We start from the raw sequence: 15,270 nt of genomic DNA, 5'->3' as shown, positions 1-15,270 counted from the left end.
GTGACTAATGATCTTTTCTATAGAGTCAATAAGATTAAGGATGAGATTGTGGAACAGCTTCTGGTACCTAAGCCGTACCGGCGTCAGGTGCTTGACATGGCACATAACCATGTTCTTGGGGGACACTTGGGGACTGACAAAACGCGAGAGAGGGTTCTCCAGAGGTTTTTTTGGCCGGCGATATATGATGACATTAAAAAATACTGCGAGTCGTGCCCCACATGTCAGGTTAGTGCCCCAGTGTCACATTTTCGCAGTCCTTTGGTTTCGCTCCCTATTATAGAGGTGCCTTTTGAGCGTATTGCCATGGATTTAGTGGGTCCCGTTGTAAAGTCAGCTAGAGGACACCAGTATATTTTGGTAGTCATAGATTATGCGACCCGCTATCCTGAGGCTGTACCCTTAAGAAACACTGCATCTAAAACAATTGCACGTGAGTTGTTTTATATGTTCTCTAGGACTGGGATCCCCAAAGAAATCCTAACTGACCAAGGTACGCCATTTATGTCAAAACTGATGAAGGAATTATGCAAACTATTTAAAGTCTCACACATCCGTACCTCTGTATACCACCCCCAGACGGACGGATTGGTGGAGAGATTTAATAAAACTTTGAAACATATGTTGAAGAAAGTGGTGGGAAAAGATGGTCGTGACTGGGATCATTTATTACCCTACCTCATGTTTGCTATTAGGGAAGTGCCCCAAGCGTCCACAGGGTTCTCACCATTCGAGTTGGTCTATGGTCGTCACCCTAGGGGTCTACTGGACATTGCAAAAGAGACATGGGAGAGTGAGTCCACCCCATACAAGAGTGTTATTGAGCATGTAGCACAAATGCAGGACCGTATAGCCACTGTAATGCCCCTGGTAAGGGAACACCTCCAGAGAGCTCAAGAGGCCCAAAGTAGAATTTACAACCGGTCCGCAAGAATCAGGACATTCAACCCAGGCGATAGGGTCCTTGTACTAGTCCCCACTGTTGAGAGTAAATTCTTGGCGAAGTGGCAAGGTCCTTATGAAATTGTTGAAAAGATCAGTGAGGTGAACTACAAGGTGCACCAACCAGGTAGAAGGAAGCCTTTCCAAGTTTATCACATAAACTTGATCAAGCCCTGGAAAGACAGGGAATCCTTGGTGGCGACAAATACTGTTGATAATTTGTCACCACCAATCCCTCCAGTCAAGGTAGGTGATGCTCTATCAGTGTCACAGAAACAGGAGGCTCTGGAATTTTTACAGAAAAACAAAAACAAGTTCTCTGACCTCCCAGGGCGTACCCACCTCATCCATCATCACATTGAAACTGAGCCTTGAAGCAGAGTAAACCTAAAGCCCTATAGGATACCGGAGGCACGTAGGAAAGCCGTATCTGCCGAGGTAAAACGTATGCTTGATCTGGGGGTAATTGAGGTGTCACAGAGTGAATGGTCCAGCCCGATTGTGCTAATCCCAAAGCCCAATGGAACTTGGAGGTTCTGTAACGATTTCAGAAAGTTGAATGAGATCTCCAAGTTCGATGCTTATCCTATGCCCAGGGTAGATGAGTTGATTGAGAAGTTAGGTAACGCCAGGTACATAACCACCCTCGATCTCACAAAGGGCTACTGGCAGATTCCACTTTCTGGCGAGGCTAAAGAGAAAACTGCTTTCTCCACCCCTGATGGGCTATTCCAGTATGTAGTGATGCCGTTCGGGTTACATGGAGCGCCTGCAACTTTCCAGAGGTTGATGGACTTGATTCTGCGACCACATCGGGATTACTCAGCTGCCTACCTCGATGATGTGGTCATTTTTAGCCCTGATTGGGAAAGTCACCTCTGTAAGGTACAGGCCGTGTTGGATACCATAAGTGATGCAGGGTTGACCATAAATGCCGAGAAGTGTGCTCTAGCCCTAGAAGAGGCCAAATATCTGGGCTACATTGTTGGGAGAGGATTGATTAAGCCACAGCTAAATAAAATTGAGGCAATACAGAATTGGCCTAGACCCCTGACAAGGAAACAGGTTAGAACTTTCCTAGGTATTACGGGTTATTACCGTAGATTTGTGCCGAACTTTGCCTCAGTTGCTGCTCCACTAACTGACTTGACAAAGGGCGGAAAGACAGCAATGGTCACGTGGACCCCAGAGGCCGAGAAGGCTTTCCAAAGCCTTAAGTCTGCCTTGTGCCAACCACCTGTGTTAGTTACCCCCGATTTCAGGCGAGAATTTCTGGTCCAGACAGATGCCTCTAACACAGGCTTAGGTGCAGTACTCTCACAAGTAGTGAATGGTGAGGAGCATCCGGTGACGTACTTGAGTAGAAAACTAACCCCGGCCGAGAAAAATTATGCCATTGTGGAGCGAGAATGTTTGGCAGTGAAGTGGGCCCTAGAATCTTTAAAGTATTACTTGCTAGGCAGGAAATTCAAGTTGGTGACAGACCATGCCCCCCTAACATGGATGAAGTTAAACAAGGAGAGAAATGCAAGAGTGACTAGATGGTTTCTGTCCTTACAAAACTTTAATTTCACTGTGGAACACAGGCCAGGGAAATTACAGGCAAATGCTGACGCATTGTCGAGGGTGAGTTGTCTGTGGGGACAAAAGGCTCAGCCCTCCGGTCTGAAAAAGAGGGGGGGGATATGTAGACATGTCACTGGAGAAGTGGTTGAGGGGGTGTACATCTCACCTAGGTTGCTACACAGTGTGAGATGGTAAGTCCAGGATGGATCAGTTTCTCAGCAGCAATATGCTGCTGAGTTGTTATTTAATCTTGCCGGGCCTGGGTTTATATGGAATGGCAGGTAGGTTTGGTAGAGGGACCTGTCATTCCACACCCCCCATCCCTCGATCCAGTTCTGGGTTTTGGATCAGGTGAGCTTTGATCCTAATTAGCCTGGGAAGGTAAAGGCTCTGCGGGCCTGCAGGTGTTCGCTCTCAGCCAGGGAAATGAACAGTCTGTGTGTTGGAGGAAGCTGCAAGCACAGCCACTGCTGGAGCTAAAACCCACCCTGCGATATCCAGGCGAAAGACGCTGTGTTTATAAGTGTCAGATAGGTGAGAAGAACCTGTTAGTAAGCGCCCAGCCGGGCTAGGTTGTTTTGTTTTGTTATTATTTTGTTCCTGTTATACACAAGAAGCACGGTGTTGCTGTATATTTTGTTTGTTGGACTGTTTGTACCACGAATAAACGCCAAGGTCTGCTTTATAAATTCCAAGTCTGCTGTGAACTGTGTCCAAACTCACCCTACCCCGGGAAGATCCCTTACAGGTGACATATTGCAAGGTGTTTTACATTATTATTATAAAGGATTATTGCTGTTTCAAATACTGTTACTACCGGACAGTCCAAGAAGCTACAAAATACCATTATATTGATTGATTTTGGGAATGTATTTAAACAGACAGATATACCTTTGGTAGTCATATTTATGCTAATAAGGCACTTGGTCAGCAGAGGCCATAGACATCAGTTAAGACCTGGTGGGGAAATTAAACTTGCATTTTTGATACTAAAGAGCTTTAAGAAAAGTTCTATTATAAATAGAGCAAATATCTATATACTTTGGCCTCCTGTATATCAACAACAAAAGATCATGCTGGGCAGTGTGGGCACATTAGCTAAGCCCCCCCTGGTGATCAGTATATAAAAGCAGTATGGAGATATAGTTCACAATTACATAGAGCCACATTTGCTTCCGACTATCTCAATATGTAAATGTCACATTTAACAGAACTTTGATAAAGTTCACCTACATTACCCCACACGTTCCCTCTCAGTTTTTCTCTTTCCTTATTTTTATACCAACTTCTACCATGTCCCTCTTTTCATGCGCCCCCAATTGCAATTATAATAAGCACATGAAGTCATATCATATCAACATAAATAACATTTACTAACACTTCAGCACTTCTACCATATATGCCTTTTCCAATACTGTATTTACACATTGTAATGTGCAGTGCCAATTGTACTGTCAAGGTAAAATATGTGAATATGACATTTATATATTAAACAGTGCAAAATCTGTCCCCACTACCAATACCTAGGAAAAGCATCTTACCAAGCAGGCTTGCAAAGGATTCACTGATTTGCCCCCAGCGCTCTGGATGACGAGGAGAAGAGATCAGTAAGGGCTCTGCTCTTCCTGACCAATACAAGTTAGTACGTCCATTAGGAAATGGGATTCCATTGTCAGAGCTGAATATTACAAGAGTGTCATTTTCATGTCCGGAACTACGCAGTTCAGAGAGGATCAGACCTATTCCTGTAGTGCACAATGAGAGATAATTGGTCTTTATTATCACTGTGACAGTGAGGTTGTTTTACATACAGCGCCTAGAGAAAATGTTATGTGGCATCCCTAGAATGCAAAACTGAATTAACATGTTTAATCATTTATAAACTAGTAGCGCAATGTGCCTAGGGTAAATTTCAAAATCATATTGCCAAACCTACAACTTTACTATAGTACATGTACTGAATCGGTGCTAAGATACTAGAGTGGGCCAATTAATATCAGCACTGTTATGAACTGGCCATATGTTTAAAAAATACCCAAAAGTTTTTGAACAAAGAATATCAAAAAAAGATGCAAAGGAAGAAGTTCAGGCCTACTGTATTTCAAAGTGATCAGGAAATACATATATATAGGCATTTGAGTCATTATCAAATTCTCTACTTTTCCTGTGATATTTAGTCTGGCCCCTTCTGCCTCCCTATTTGTCCTTTTGTGCAGTAGGTGGCCTCACTGAACAGTAAAGAGGCTATGACGATGGGTGTAAACACAACATTTACAGGTAAAGTAGAAACTATATCTATATGTGGTTTTGTCATGTTAAGAGCAATGTCCTATTATCATGGTTGTGCCAAGGCCTTATCATATGTTTTGAACATACAGTATCTATAAAAGGGTCGTTACATTTTTTTTTTTTGTATTATAAAAACAGTTTTTTTTACCATAAAATCTTTTGACAGTCATTAAGGGGTATGGTAGACATAATTGTGAAACACTGGATAATGCAGATGCCTTCAGAAGATCAGACACTGATAAACAAAACTATAACACAGCCAGGTATAACCTCTACCACTACGCTTCAGTTTTGTGGAAAAGTAAAAATAGGAATTGATCATAACTGAAGGGTAGGACCTATGAACTACAATAAAAGGATTCTACAGCAAATCGAGGGACATAGGGAAGAAGTCATTGCGAGAGACTGGGATGTCCAAAAGCAGAAATGAGCAACAAAGACAAAATACCAACAGCCCACATGTAAACAGGTAACAGGTTCAAAAAAGGTTACAGACACTTGAAGAACCTCACAACCAAAAATGGCTTCAGTTGAGGCCTGGACATCCATCTTGTAAAACCTAACACAGGGGTTGACAAATTTTCTTGGAATCTAGGAGCCAGCTAAAAAAGTTAGGAGCCAGGTCCGTGACGGCGATCTGGACCTGTCCCTGACCTGACATGGAGACGAGTGAGGGGAAGATGGCCCCCAGGCCCCCACATATGAGATCACCTCTCATTGGACACACCGCTTGAGTGCTAAATGGCCGCTGTGATTGGCCATTTAGCATGATCTGTGATTGGCTGTATCCAAGGGACATGGCCAACACAGAACTTCCCCGATGCACGCCCATGGCGGCGTGCAGAGGGGAAGTAAACAGGAGGATGTCCAGGGACACCCTCCCGGCAATTGGTGTCCGCGCTGTAGACATATTTCATCTATAGCGCAGGCACGAAGTGGTTAACAAAAGAATGTGACTTCTTTTATTTCTGCCATATTCCCGCTTATTTACTGCCATATCCCCGCTAAGGGTTCGATCAGGTCCGCCTGAAAAAATGACAGGTGAACCTGATCAGACAGCCCTCGTGAAAGGGGCCAAGCAGGCTCCTTCCTTAATTAAAATTTTTTTTTTTTTACTTTTAAAAAATAAATAAATGCTATTATGAAAAAAAAAAAAATATATATATATATATATATATATATATATATACATATATATATATATATATATATAAAGCTATTTACCAGCCACCACACTCATCGTTGGGCAAAAGGCACCAGATGACGCCCGCAATCACTTCCTTCTCTTCACTTTGGGAAGGAAATGGGCGGGCAGTGAAAAACAGGCAGGGCTTTGAAGCTCCATTAGCATTAGCATTATTGGATGGGTTGTAATTTCAACATCCACCACAAGATGGCGCCAGACTATGGAAAGACTTTAGAAGGCCGCAAAGCCGCGGCCTCAATTACTGGCCGGCGCGGCCCGATGCAATCGCACGGCGGAGTTCGGGGTCGACACGGAGACAGGACACGAATTCTAGTCGCAAATGCGACCTGGCGCCCGGGGTTTGTTGAGCCCTGACCTAACAAATGTGTACATATAAGGCCAGGCAAAAGACTTGCAGCTCTGAGAAACAGATGTACAATGCTGAAAAGCCTGTGAAACACTAGTTAACCCAAGGGTAGGGAACCTCGGCTCTCCAGCTGTTTTGAAACGACATTTCCCTTGAGACATTGCAAGACCCTAAAAATCACAGGCATGACTCCTAGAGGCAGAGGCATGATGGGATTTGTAGTTTCAAAACAGCTGGATAGCCGAGGTTCCCTACCCCTGAGTTAACCTAATGGGGAGTGTGCTTCGACAGGAAGGGATGATCCTTGTCCTTCAGTCAATCGGCTACAATGATGACCTAACAAATCCCCTTGAAAATGGTTGAAAGAGAAGCAGGCTGTCCCTTTCTGGGACGCTCAGGAATGATGAAGAGAGACAGTCTGTCTAAAAGAAGCTATAGCTGAACAGCACATACCCCATGTAGACAACAGAGGGGATTTTCCTGTTGTTCTGGAGAAGAAAAAAAAGAAAAAAAAACTTGAAGGAAAATGCCTGATTCATCAAGACAGCCTGTCTCTGTGTAGCAAAAGAAAGGGTTTTCATGCGATTTGGGACTGAAGAGTCGCATGCCAAGTTGTACCCCATGATTTCCAATGAGTACCGTTCATATCTGTGTGACTTCAAGATGCAGTGACTTCAAAGTAGTCCCTGTACTACATTGGTCCCACATTGATGAGACTTGAGGTCCATAGACCTCAAGAATAGGTCAAATCATGGCAAAATTGCGTGACTTTGGGGACACAATAGTGGAAACATAGCCTTACAGGTTAGGACCACCAACTCAGAAACTCACCTTACAGAGATATTAATAAGAAAGGCAACCTTCCAAGTTCGGAGTAGAGAAGGGATATCCTGGATAGGTTCAAAGAGCAGTTTCTGAAGGGAAGACAGAACCAGATTGAGATGCGATAGCGACACTGGTGGAACCAATTTGAGCAACATTCTGTATGAAGAATTTCACTAAGGTGTGAGAGGGAAGAGGTCTTTGAAAGAATCTCAGGATCGAAATTTGGTTCTTGATGGAGAATGACAATGTTCGTTCAATAAAGTACTTACTGGAATGGAAGTTCCTTGCCTTGCACCATGAGAAAAAGGCTTTCCAGGTGTTATGGTAGGTTTTGCAAAAAGTAAATTGCCTATTTTTGTGTTTTTATGACCTGAGCTTCATAAGCCAGGCCATTAAAGCCAGTGACTGAGAAGTGGAGTTGTAAACCTTTCCTTGGAATACAAGATCTGGACAATCTGGGAGAGCCCGAAGGTGTCCACGAATAGTATAATGATATCAAATTGCCACATATGCCTATGCCAGTTCAGTGTGATTTGTATCACTGGAACACCTTCCACTTAGATCCTGTAAAGCAGTAGAGATGGACGAACTTCCGACGGGACGTTTCGTGAACGTGGCCAAAAGTTTTTGCGAACTGCAAAGTTTGCGGCTGGCCCCATTGACTAATGGCAGGCGAACCTTAAAAACCTACAGGTCATATTTTCAGCCACAAAATACTTACTAGCTGTGCACACATAGTCCCACCACATGGACACTGACATAACAAAAGTATGAAGTGAATCTGGGATCCACAACGACAAGCATTCTTTTTTTATCTGTGAAATTTTTACAATTCAGGAGCGCATGAAGGCCATGGAGGAGAGGAAAGGTCAGAGCAGGCCATGAAGAGGATGCAGGAGATGATCACCAGCACCGTGATAGAGAGCACTGACACCAGAACTGTGATAGAGAGCACTGACACCAGCACCGAGATAGAGAGCACTGACACCAGCACCGTGATTGAGAGCACTGACTCCAGCACCGTGATTGAGAGCACTGACTCCAGCACCGTGATAGAGAGCACTGACACCAGCCCCGAGATAGAGAGCCTTATCCTTAAAAGGACATTTGTGGACCTAGTAGCTAGTGATTTGCAGACTGTCTCTCAGTCCCTACACTGATAAAAGACAGCTGCAGAATAGGACAGCAGTCAGCAGCAGTGCACCACAACCCTACATATTGTACACCTATGCCAGTCCTTAAAAGGACCTTTGTGGACCTAGTAGCTAGTGATTTGCAGACTGTCCCTCAGTCCCTACACTGATAAAAGACAGCTGCAGAATCGGGCAGCAGTCAGCAGCGGTGCACCACAACCCTACATACTGTACACCTATACCAGTCCTTAAAAGGACCTTTGTGGACCTAATAGTAATAGCTAGTGATTAAACTGACTGTCCCTGCTCCACACAGCGTCCTGTCCCTACACTGACAGCTGCAGAATCAGTCAGCAGTGCACTCAGCAATCACCAGCACAGCAGTGCACCGAACCCTATATACTGCACTAAACCTATACCAGTCCTTAAAAGGACTTTTGTGAACCTAATAGCTAGTGATTTGTGTCACTACAGTCACTCCCTGCTCCACACAGCATCCTGTCCCTACACTGACATAAGACAGAATGTAAAATGGCCGCCAGATCAGGTCTATTTATAAGGTAGGGGGTATGTCCATGTGCTGAAATGTCTCAATTGGCTGTCCTATACCCCATGATGGATGTGTCATCATGGGTCAAAGTTCTTTCACAATGTAAACACATATGTCCACCGGGCAAACAGCGCCAAAAGTCCGCCGGTTTGGGGAATTGCAAACACGCAAAATTCGCGCCCAACCGACCGCCGGGCGAACCACAAGGCCATCTCTATAAAGCAGTCAAGACAGGGGTTTTAGAGGAAATGCATCATTTTTAGTCATCATGATATCTCATTGCAACTTATAGAAATATTTACACCAAAATACACAGTACTGGGGCGTGGCGATGGAGTAGGGTGGTTGCAGTAAGTGCTCCACTTGCCATTACTCCTGTAATCGATATCCTGGTAATATGCAGTTGCAATTAAAAGTATGTGAACCCTTTTGGAATGATACGGATTTCTGCAAAAATTGGTCATAAAATGTGATCTGATCTTCATCTAAATCACAACAATAGACAATCACAGTCAGCTTAAACTAATAGCACACAAAGAATTAAATGTTACCATGTCTTTATTGAACACACCATGTAAACATCCACAGTGCAGGTGGAAAAAGTATGTGAACCCTGAGTGTCTACAATTGCCACATTGGTCCCTACCCTCAAGGAGTCCACAATCCAAGGTCCCCATTAATATACTAGGGCCAATTTTGGACAGAAGCCAATTAACCTACCTGCATGTCTTTGGAGTGTGGGAGGAAACCATTGTACCCAGAGGAAACCCACGCAGGCACAGGGAGAACATGCAAACTCCAGGCAGGTAGTGTCGTGGTTGGGATTCGAACCATCGACCCTTTTTACTGCTAGGTGAGAGTGCTAACCACTAGACCACCACTGTGCTGAGGTGTCAGCCAACTGGAGTCCAATCAATGAGATGAGCTTGGAGGTGTTGGTTACAGCTGCCCTGCCCTGCCCTATAAAAAACACACACCAGTTCTGAGTTTGCTTTTCACAAGAAGCATTGCCTGATGTGAATGATGCCTTGCACAAAAGAGCTCTCAGAAGACCTACGATTAAGAATTGTTGACTTGCATAAAGCTGGAAAGGGTTATAAAAGTATCTCCAAAAGCCTTGCTGTTCATCAGTCCACAGTAAGACAAATTGTCTATAAATGGAGAAAGTTCAGCACTGCTGCTACTCTTCCTAGGAGTGGGTCCTAGAGTATCAGCTAAAGACTTACAAAAGTCTCTGGCATATGCCAACATCCCTGTTGGCGAATCTACAATACGCAAGACACTAATCAAAAATGGATTTCATGGGAGAATACCACAGAGGAAGCCACTGCTGTCCAAAAAAAAACATTGCTTTACAGTTTGCACAAGAGCACCTGGATGTTCCACAGCAGTACTGGCAAAATATTCTGTGGACAGATGAAACCAAAGTTGAGTTGTTTGGAAGAAACACACAACACTATGTGTGGAGAAAGAGGCACAGCACACCAACATCAAAACCTCATCTAAACTGTGAAGTATGGTGGTGGGGGCATCATGGTTTGGGCTGCGTCAGGGCCTGGACGGATTGCTATCATCGATGGAAAATGATTTCCAAAGTTGATCAAGACATTTTGCAGGAGAACTTAAGGCCATATGTCCCAAAGCATAGAAATAAATCAATAACAGAATTGCTTAAACAGAAGAAAATACACCTGACCTCAACCCGATTGAGATGCTGTGGCATGACCTCAAGAAAGCGATTCCCACCAGACATCCCAAGAATATTTCTGAACTGAAACAGTTCTGTACAGAGGAATGGTCAAGAATTACTCCTGACCGGTGTGCATGACTTATCTGCAACTACAGGAAACATTTGGTTGATGTTATTGCTGCCAAAGGAGGTTCGACCAGTTATTAAATCCAAGGGTGCACATACTTTTTCCACCTGCGTTGTGAATGTTTACATGGTGTGTTCAATAAAAAACATGGTAACATTTAATTCTTTTTGTGTTATTAGTTTAAGCAGACTGTGATTGTCTATTGTTGTGATTTAGATGAAGATCAGATCACATTTTATGACCAATTTGTGCAGAAATCCTTATCATTCCAAAAGGGTTCACATACTTTTTACTGCAACTGTACTTGTGGATTTTCCATATTTACCTATCCCAGGTGGATACCCACATCCCTCTGGAATACATCTCTGCCAAAAAAAGTTACTGAGACCAGTAACCAGCTTGTCAGATTCCGGCGACAACAGAAGGATCAAAAGGCCGAAGATGGCGCAAGCGCGTCGTCGGACACAGAGCAATCCACAGATGCCACTAACAAGGTCCAAGAAGCCATCTCCCTCTGCCAAAGTATGCTTACTGTCGAAATAGGAGAAGAGGTGAAGCTTGATATCTCCCTTATTCGGCAAGATCTGTCTAAGCAAGTGTGTGACCGAGACCCGCATCAGCAGGACGGAAGACATCTTACATTCCCTCCAACATACTACAGAAACTGCAACGCCAAATACAGCAGCTTAGTGCGAAAAAAGGCGATATGGAGAATTGTATCTGCAGATACAATCTCAGATTTTTTGGTCTCCCGGGGAATGTGGAGGGATCCGATTAGGCGGGCTTTCTGGAGAATCTACTCATCACCACATATGGTAGAGAAGCCTTTTCAGTGATGTTTGCTGTGAAGTGAGCACATCGCATTCCTGCACGGCCTCCTCAAGGAGCCCCACCATGTACATTTATTGCAAAGTTCCTCAATTTCAAAGACCGGGACAAGATATTTCGCCTGACCAGAGATAAAGGTAACATCCCCTTTACCAATGTACATGTGGCCATCTTTCCAGACTTTTTCAACAAAGTCCAACATCAGAGATCCCACTTCCATGATGTTAATATGCGCTTGCGTGTTCTTCAGCTCAAGGATGCCATGTTGTTCCCCTGCCCGGCTGAGAGTGGAGGACGACGGCCATGTCCATTTCTTTGAGGACTGCGACTTAGCCTCCAACTGGTTGGACCAATGCGCCGCCCTGGCTGACTACCTTTCCCTTACTGCCTTCAGTGTGTATCGTTGTTCCTATACTTGTGCATCTAAGAACAATCCTTTTGTTGTCACAAACCCCCGGTCATGGCTGCTTTGTGACACTGGCTGCTTTCCATTACTATCCTGCAACTGTTCTCTCCAGTATATCTGGAGACACTCCTGGAAAACTATAACTTTTGAATATTTTTGCCCTCAGGCTATACTGGCCCCATTCCATTATGACCCTCCTATATAATCCTGAGATGGATGTCATCTCTTCCTGTTATCCCAGGGACTACAGTCTTAAACATTGAGCTCCTTTTGCTTGCTGCAAGCAGCTCCCACTATAACACCATAACAGAGTTTCACTCTTATGGCTCCTATTCCCTATGCGCTTCAATGAAGAAGTCACCCCCTTAGGATTATTTTTTATTGTTTTATTTTTATTTGCTCTTTCTCTACATTTAAGCTATGCACCTCCGGTCCGTTTTTTATACCAGATGTCCACTATCCTTTTATGGTTTTGGGAATTTATGCTCATACCCAGTTGGGGTGGTACTGGGCTGGGTGGGAGAGGAAATGCTGTTTACTCTCACTGGCTCTGTTGGTTAAACTTATACATGGTCTTACAATGGTAAAGTATACATCTAATGATCTGAAACATTTGTCTTTATTCATGCTACTTAACGTATGTAGTTATGTTATGCTGCTCCGAATTTTTTCTGATCCTTATGTACATAATTTCCATGTTCAATGACTCCTGTAAAATTTGTTACTTGGAATGTCAAAGGGCTACGTAACAAGATTAAACGTACTGCCATTTTAGCATTCCATAGGTCTCAAGGAGCCGATGTTATTACATTGGTTGAAACGCGTGGTGTTACAGAACACGTTTCTGTCCCCATTGCTAAAAGAGTCCCTTTTTCTCTAAGCTCGCACATATACATGAAGTCATTGGAGGTTTTCCTGTTTTACTTTTGGCCTGTTATATTCCCCCCCCCACCCCCTGCTTTTATTTCCCTGTACCCTATGCTTCCAGTTATATGGATGAGGGATTTCAATATGACTAACTCCTGCCTTAGATGTATGGGTGTCACTGCTTTGGACCCTCCTGTACACACCAGGTTATATCGTATGCTTACAGACTTTGCTCTGGTGGACACGTGAAGATACAAACATCCGACTTCTAAATCATTGTTCTCCATGTTCAAATATTCTTTGTTTGCAGAAAAAAGTCATTATTTAGCTTTTTCTATATGTAGTTATTTGACCAGACAGGAAACAGAAACAGAAAACAGGAAAACCTCCAATGACTTCATGTATATGTGCGAGATTAGATAAAAAGGAACTCTTTTAGCAATGAGGACAGAAACGCGTTTTAGGGCTGTCTGTAACACCAGTGACATGCGTTTCAACCAATGTAATATCATCGGCTCCTTGAGACCTATGGAATGCTAAAATGGCAGTACATTTAATCTTGTTACGTAGCCCTTTGACATTCCAAGTTAGACATTTTACAGGAGTCATTGAACATGGAAATTATGTACATAAGGATCAGAAAGTCGGAGCAGCATAACATAACTACATACGTTAAGTAGCATGAATAAAGACACAAGTTTCAGATCATTAGATGTATACTTTACCATTGTAAGACCATGTATAAGTTTAACCAACAGAGCCAGTGAGAGTAAACAGCATTTCCCCTCCCACACAGCGCCTTGAGGTGATTCAGTTTGCGATGTGCGCTATACAAATATTTCATTCATTCAACTGCGAAACGCGTCAACCATCGTATATGACATGAAGTACAACTGTGATCATTCAGCTGTTAATGAACATATGTCTGCAGTTTTAACTTTGATACGTATTTAATATATGTTTTGATGAATAATAAAATTATTAGAAATGAACATTTGGTGTAAATCCTGTTTAGGTACCGTTATAGTCAATCTTGTGGTGCTCTTCCTTTTTCTAGTTAATGTTATATGGGATGAGGTACCCCCTTAGCTTGAATTCTATATTTTGAACTTATCTTGGATAGTCTTAAAGAACCCAACGACACTTGGAGAAGCGGCTTTTCCAGATTTTCACGACTATTATTTGGCCTCCCAATTATCCCACTTTTACTACTTCAATAAAACGAAACTTTTATGGTATCAAGCTTTGATTTGTGCTAGCCGAAATAACCCAGCTCGCACCCCTCTCCAGGCTGTTTTTAGATTTAAAATACACCAGAGACCACCCCAACAAAATGACGATATGCTTACAAGTCACCAACGAGTATGGAAATTGGCACTGCGAAAACGTAACACCCCACCGATTCACTCCCACACCCCTTTGTGATTTAATAATCATTTACCTGATCTATTGACTATTTCCGGACCCTATTATTTGGATAAGTCATGGTATATTACACTTGCACAAAATTATGACCCCTGCAGGACTCAAGCTGTTTCATGTATTAAACAATGAATTCTCTCTCCCCGACCAGCTCCTTTTTAGATATCTTCAACTCTGCCATGCTATACAAGCCCAATTTCCTACTACAAACCCTCATTTAAAGCCTAACTCCACCTTTGTTGAGAAAAAAATTCCCCTCTGGATGATCAATGTACATTACAAGGATTATAACAAACCTTTTTGTTGCAGATTCCTACCTTTTTTTATTCTGCATAAATCCATGTGTGTTTCTCTGTGCCTGTTCTAAGTGGGTCTAATGGGAGTGGTTTCATAATTAACTGTCAGGTGTGGAGCTACAGGGCACTAAATGAGGATATCTGCTGGGCCTGCATCCCTTTTAGACGGGTTCCTATTGAAAGTATCTCTCAAAAAATAAAAAAAATTGTTGCAAGGGATGCCTGAAATCTGATTTGTATTTTAGACAGACTTCTGGGAAAATTGGTGAGCCAATCACAAAAGCAGGAAATTAGGTTTCTGGGGAGTGGTCAGTACACACTCTTTGTACAGAAAACTCCAGATAGCCATATTGCAATGTATTCTCAGAAAATTAGATTGGCTGCAGATTGAAAAGGAAAGGTCATTGTTAATGACATTCAATTACAAAATAATTAGTGTTGCAATTATATGCGCTATATTATTTTTTCTTTATTTGCAATTTTTTTCCCACAAAAGTGTTGTTATCTTTTAACCATGTGCCGACTGTCGTACGCAGATGTAAGTCGGCAAAATGGCACGGACAGGCAAATGGGCGTACAGGTATGTCCATTTAAATTTGCCACCATGCCATCGCATGCGCGCCTGCAAACTGGTCCGGGACTTAAGTGGTTAAGTACCCCGTCCTCTATAATAGAAGTTATACTTGGTCCAGAACCATCCAAGCTAATCTCCACTCCACATTTGCCTCCCTGGCAAACATAGCGTACAAAGTTAAAACTAGATGAGAATCTGATCT

General features: G+C 43.0%; 1 protein-coding gene across 1 annotated transcript in view; it reads right to left on the bottom strand.

Annotated features, from left to right (window-relative positions):
- Window positions 1-15,270, bottom strand: part of SGSH (N-sulfoglucosamine sulfohydrolase) — a 99,612-nt gene that overhangs the window by 13,730 nt on the left and 70,612 nt on the right. The window contains exon 7 of the mRNA XM_077459596.1: window positions 4,050-4,253. Within this exon, the coding sequence (XP_077315722.1) occupies window positions 4,050-4,253 (204 nt within the window). The remainder of the gene's footprint in view (window positions 1-4,049; window positions 4,254-15,270) is intronic.

Source organism: Lithobates pipiens, unplaced genomic scaffold, assembly GCF_037356315.1.
Source record: "Lithobates pipiens isolate NorthernLeopardFrog02 unplaced genomic scaffold, aLitPip1_a1.2 Scaffold_28, whole genome shotgun sequence".
Taxonomy (NCBI): domain Eukaryota; kingdom Metazoa; phylum Chordata; class Amphibia; order Anura; family Ranidae; genus Lithobates; species Lithobates pipiens.
The sequence above is the reverse complement of the archived record's forward strand: the minus strand, read 5'-3'. Positions and strand labels throughout refer to the sequence as shown.